Genomic DNA, 6,063 nt, shown 5'->3' with positions numbered 1-6,063 from the left:
AGTCAGCAACGTTCGACAGTTATGAGCCCGGCTGCCTTCTGAGACGTATAAGTTTTGACTCTTTTGTGCCCCTTTTCTGTCTATATCTGATTACCTGATTAAGATTCTTGATAACTGACATCAAGATGACTTCCTCCACTTCTTCTATGACGACAAAAGTTAGCATTACTCTGACCAGGCCAGAGGATTGGGATGAATGGATGCTTATCGTCAATTCGATGGCACGAAACGGTGATGTTAAGGATCTTATTAACCCTGACTGGCCTATAGAACCTCCTCAGCTATCTGAACCAAAGAGGCCAACCGCAGCAGACATCAAGCCAGGCGCTGCTTCATTGACAGAGCTTGATACTGGTGAGCAGAAGCTATTTACGCTTCTTCGAGAGGATTATAAGTATGACATGATGAGATATAGAGACCGTCAGAGTGCTCTGAGCAGTATTCAGGACTTTATATTGACCCGAATCGATCGTCAGCATCTCATCCTACTCGGAGGAAAGGAGACAGTGTATCAAATGCTCACTGCTTTGAAGAAGAGGCTTGCCCCAACTGATAGGGCTCGAGAAATGGATGTTATTCGACGTTATAGAGATCTTCAGAGAGCGCCGAAGTATCAGCAGATCGACAAATGGCTCTTACAGTGGGAGAGAGTCTATACAGAGGCTGAACAGCTCTCTCTTCCGGACGTCCAAAAGGAGCGTCCCTTATACGACTTCTTGAATGCCTTGAGGCCTGTGGATACAGCATTTGTAGCTGGTCGAGAGGCTACCGTAGAGGAGCGAATTCGTCGTGGAGAGGATCTGCCAACAGTTCTAGATATGCTAGAGAACTATCGAAACCACGTACGAATCTCAAAGGCCTTCTCGAATAAGGGCTCCTCTTATACAGCATTTGCCACGTTCCAAGGAAGCCCAGAGGATAAAGAAAAGAAGAAGCAGAAATGCCCCTGTGGAGAAGAGCACTTGTTTAAGGAGTGCCCCTATCTCATAGAATCTCTCAGAGCGTCCTCATATGGACTCCAGACGCAGAAATCCAACAGAAGATCGACGAGAAGCTGGAGAAGATACCAAAGCAAAGCTGCGGTAGAAAAAGCCCAGAAGCAGGCAAAAGAACAGAAGAAGAGCAATAAGAAGGAGGAGAAGTCAACAGAAAAGCCTGCTACAGCTATGGGTGCTTTTGCTGTTGAATCCTTCTCGTACAAACTCAAGAACTGCTGGACGCTTGATTCTGGCACTGATACGCACGTCTGCAATAACCGTACGCGCTTCAAATTCGAGCGTATGGCCACTGAAGAAGACGTGCTAATGGCCGGCAAAACGACGTACGCTATCGAAGCGTTTGGACGCGTCGAAATAACCGTCAAAACCCCCAGGTTTTCTGACGAATCTGGTGTGCCTGCGACGGTTTACAGAAAAGGGCGTCCACTAGGATACGTAGAATGAGCGTCTCCATTAAAAGAGGCAGACTTTCTGCTATACCCAGTCCGTAGACGACTACTGGGTCCTTGAATATGGACCTCCTGAGCCTCTAGACGATTCTAGAGCTGCATTCGCTTTGAATAAGCCTTCTAGAGCCCCAAAGGCCCCTGTGAAGGCGACAGCAACTGAATGGCACAGGATTCTTGCCTACGCAAGGCCAGAATCCATCGCTTATCTTGAACAGAGCGTGGAAGGAGCAAAAGTTATAGGAAGAGCTCCTTTTACTACTGATTATGAGACCTGTTTGCTGACAAAGGCGCACGAGTTAGTATCACGGCGTACGGATGAAGAGGAGCCTCCTATAGAGCCTCTCTCTCGAATAGGGTATGACCTGATAGCTATAACGCCTGCGTATAATAGAGATAAGTAGGTAAGACATTTCTCCTGCTTCATAACGAATATAGACTTCGTCTATACCCATTCGAAAAAGAATTATGCCGTAGAGGTTATTAAAGAGTTTCTTGAGATGACCAAAACGAGATACAGTGCCACTGTGCGCTTTATACGAACTGACAGAGAGCGTACGCTCAGAAAAGCCTATGCTGAAGTCACAAAGAAGTACAAAATTACCATAGAGCGCTCTGCTCCCTATACTGCTGCGCAGAACGGTAACACAGAGAGAGCTGGGGGGGTACTGATTCTGCGTGCTCGCGCTCTGCGAATAGAAGCAAAATTGCCAGATGAGCTATGGCCAGAAGCGTTCAAAACAGCAGGCTATCTCAACAATCGTACGCCAAAGAGAGGCCTTAGGTGGAAGACGCCTTTAGAAGCTATTCTGAAGAAGCGTCTGCAGCTATCTCATCTTTACCCGTACGGCTGCAGAGCCTATCCTCTTCGGAAGAACATCTTACACTCTTATAAGCTTGAACCGAGGGCCCTGATAAGGTACTTGGTAAGGTATGATTCTACGAATATCTATCAGATATAGATACCAAGCCGAGGCAGAGTTATATAAACAAGGGACGTCACGTTTAATAAAGGCCTATTTTATGATCCAAAAGAGCTGAATTCTAGCCATCTCTTAACCACAGAAATTAAGGATATTATTAAGGTTATTAAGATGCCAGAACCGAGCTATATAGCTTTAAGAACTCTAGTAAATAATGATATTGATGATCCTGAGCCTCCTTAGCTTCCTGACGCTCTTAGAGATGAAGAAGAAGATACTATTAAAGTCACAGATAGCGTTGATGATACTAAGCAAGAGGAGGAGGAACTCCAACACTATCTGACGCCAGAAATAACGCCTGAACGAAATTTTAAAGAGTGTATAACTGAAACTAGCGTACAAGCAACTGACTCGCAGGCGACTTGCGCAGGCGAAATTTCTGCTGATTTTGACATACAGAATATTCTATTAAGTCGTACAAGAGGCGCCAAACGCCGAGAGGCCTATGCCATAGTGCTGACGTATTCATCCAATCTTTCTGCGTATTATTTTGCCTTTTCTGTCGGCCTGAGCAGCTCTAAGGAGCAACTCTATCGTGACTCTCTGCCGCCTGAACCTCGCTCATAGAAGCAAATGACGAAGCATCGATTCGCTAATGAATTCAGAAATGCTGCAGAGAAGAAGATCAGCGAACTAGCGAAGAAAGGGACATATGAGGTTATTCTGAAGGATAAGATCAGCGAACTAGCGAAGAAAGGGACATATGAGGTTATTCTGAAGGATATGCAGAAGGAGATACTGCCCTTGACCTGGGTATTCAAGTACAAATTCAACACTGACGGATATCTAGAGAAGTTCAAAGCACGCTTGTGCGTATAAGGAGATCTCTAGACGACTAAGCAGGATATATACACCGCTACGCTTGCCGCAAGAACTCTCAGAGCGCCCTTATAGCAATAGCCGCCGCATTTGACCTGGTTAATGTAGTATGACGCTATTAACGCCTTTACTAATAGCTTTCTTGAAGACGAAATCTACTGTTACTGCCTTGAGGGTTTTGCAAGAGTTAGATACATTTGGAAGCTGCAGAGGGCGTTATATAGCTTAAAGCAGTCGCTACTTCTGTGGTATAAGCATCTTACAAAAGCTCTAGAGGAATTAGGACTCTATTTAGTACCTGAAATTAACTGCCTTTACGCGAATAAATACCTCATTCTCTTCTTCTATGTTGATAACGTTATTCTGCTATGTACAAAGCAGAATTCTGACAAGCGCAAGGCTTTCAAGGCTGTTCTGCTATGTACAAAGCAGAATTCTGACAAGCGCAGGGCTTTCGAGGCTGCCCTGCTCAAACGCTTTGAAATGAAGTCTCTTGGAGAGCTAAAATGGTTCCTTGGTATATACGAATTCTGCGGGATAGAGACGAACAGAATTTGGCTATGCTAGGACTCCTATATCTGTAAAATAGCTGCTAAATTCAACCTAGCTGACTCAAAGGGAGCTCCAAAAACGCCACTCCCTGCGGACGGAGTACCTCTAGCAAATAACGACGAAGACTCTGATCCACAGCGTACGCACGCATTTCAGAGCAGAATTGGCTCCCTGAACTTTGCCGCAGTTGTTACTCGACCGGATATAGCATTCACAACGTCGAAGTTGGCGCAGAATTGGAAGAATCCCTCTGCAGCTCATATAGCTGTTGCTAACCGCGTTATAGCCTATCTCTATGCCACGCGAAACTACGCCATTGAATATGACGGTAGAGCTACTGCGCAAATCTTCATGGCATCAAGCGACGCGGCATACGCAGATAACGAAAGTCGACATAGTTCAGACGGCTATCTTTTTCAGTTATATGGCGGTGCTATCGACTGGCGCGCTGCGAAACAGCGTACGGTTACGACTTCTAGCACTGAAGCAGAGCTGCTGGCGCTTTCGAGGGCGGCTAAAGAGATAATTTGGTGGAGACGCTTCTTCGCATCAATTCGATTCGATACGCAGCAAGAGATGGTCATTAACTGCGATAATTTGCAGACGATTCGCCATCCCGCTTATTTAAATTCAGAGGTCCGAATTACAATGGCTCGAAACTAGAACAAGTTAATAGTCCATAGATTGCTAAAACGTAAGCTGAGGAGTCTATCTACAGTGCGGCCAGCGCTCTACTCTATATACTCCTCCATTATCTGCAGGGCCAGAAGCGGTAGCTTCCCTCTGGAGGAGATTGTACTTCCCTAAAGGGGTCGTATCAATCTCCTGTTCCATGGTACTCGTACGGGGAGCCACGTGCCGTACGGATGCCTCTATCGGCGGCATAGTAGCTTGACGGCAAGAGTTCCGCGTGCCGTTGTGGATACGCCATCGGCGCTGCCGTCTGAGTGCGTGGCTGGTCCTATGTATTTCCTACGCTATGGCAGAGGAGATACTCCATTCATCACACTACCCCCCTCTCTGAAAAATCGATTGCCTTTAATCGAGAGTACGAGAAAGTAAGCCCACTCCTCCCAAATTCCGTTGCCAAGCCTAGCAACTTCCTAATTAGGTTAGTCTGAAATTTGGCTGTACATGTACAGCCAAATTTGTCACGTAATGTTTCTGTTAGATTTTCCTGTACTCAGCTTTAATTCAACTAATCAGGCGCTCTTTTCGTTAGGTGCCTTTCGAAATAGTCTCTGAGCAGGTCCTCAGAGTCCTTGAAGTTCGTGATAGGGTAGTAGGTCAGGTCCTCTGGCCAACCTACCTACTTGGCTCACACCTTCCAGGCCTTGCTTACTTGCTTGACGTCGACTATATCCTTAATCTCTCATGCCTCCTCTCCTTCTGTTTCCACGGGCAAAGGCTGTGGATATTCCTGGCCTGGCAGGGGGTCAGCAGGGTCTTTGGTAAGCAGCGATACGTAGAACACGTTATGAATCCGCATTGACGAGGGTAGCTCTAGACGGAAGCTCTGCCCGAGTCTCTTCACAACAGGGAATGGTCTAATCCATTTCGAATCCAGCTTCTTGCAAGGTCTTGTCGTGCTAATATTCTTTGTTGATAGCCAGACCTTGTCTCCTTCTTTGAAATCGATTTCCTGGCGGTGCTTGTTCGCCTGCTCTTGCTATCGCTCTTGCGCGACCTTCAAGTACTCTTGTGCCTACTTCCAAACCTTTTCTATTGGCTTTGCCAGGATCTTAGCCTTCCCTAGGGCTACGCGTTTCCTTGCTGTCTCTGTAGACTTAGGCTCGTCAAAGCTCATTCTTGGCTGATATCTGCATATGATCATGAATAGCGACAGCTGTGTGGACTCAGACACTGCTACATTCGCAACAAATTTGGCGCTTAAGAGAAGGTTGTTTTAATCATCTTATATAAAATCTATATAAGCCCTTAGATATTATTTCATCTCTGCATTAGAGACTTTTGTCTAGCTATTTGTCTATAAATAGTAAGCTGTAGATAGCTTCGCTTTGATTCCTAAGATTTAGCATCATTGTTTCTATACTTTGCTAGCAAACTAAGGCCCTTAGTTAGATATAATTGTCTAAGGAAGCCTATAGAGCTTCTACATATTCTTATATAACATCTTGGCTGTCTTCTCTGAAGTTATACCCTCTTCTGCGGCTGTGCAAGAGATATAGTGGCGTTCCTTGCTTAGCTGATCAACAATCACTAAAACAGCATTATAGCCTTCTGATGTCAGCAATCCTGTGACGA

General features: G+C 45.6%; 1 protein-coding gene across 1 annotated transcript; it reads left to right on the top strand.

Moving 5' to 3' along the window:
* Positions 1-125: 125 nt before the first annotated feature.
* Positions 126-4,461, top strand: EPUS_09493 (uncharacterized protein; the record flags this gene model as incomplete). Its single annotated transcript, XM_007805451.1, has 6 exons — positions 126-1,403; positions 1,483-1,802; positions 1,995-2,363; positions 3,033-3,236; positions 3,696-3,763; positions 3,854-4,461. 6 exons carry the CDS (start codon positions 126-128, stop codon positions 4,459-4,461), a joined length of 2,847 nt encoding a protein of 948 aa, XP_007803642.1.
* Positions 4,462-6,063: the final 1,602 nt, after the last annotated feature.

Source organism: Endocarpon pusillum (assembly GCF_000464535.1).
Source record: "Endocarpon pusillum Z07020 unplaced genomic scaffold scaffold4318, whole genome shotgun sequence".
In the NCBI taxonomy this organism is placed as follows: domain Eukaryota; kingdom Fungi; phylum Ascomycota; class Eurotiomycetes; order Verrucariales; family Verrucariaceae; genus Endocarpon; species Endocarpon pusillum.
Note: the sequence above shows the minus strand (reverse complement) of the source record. Positions and strands in the feature narration are given on the sequence as shown.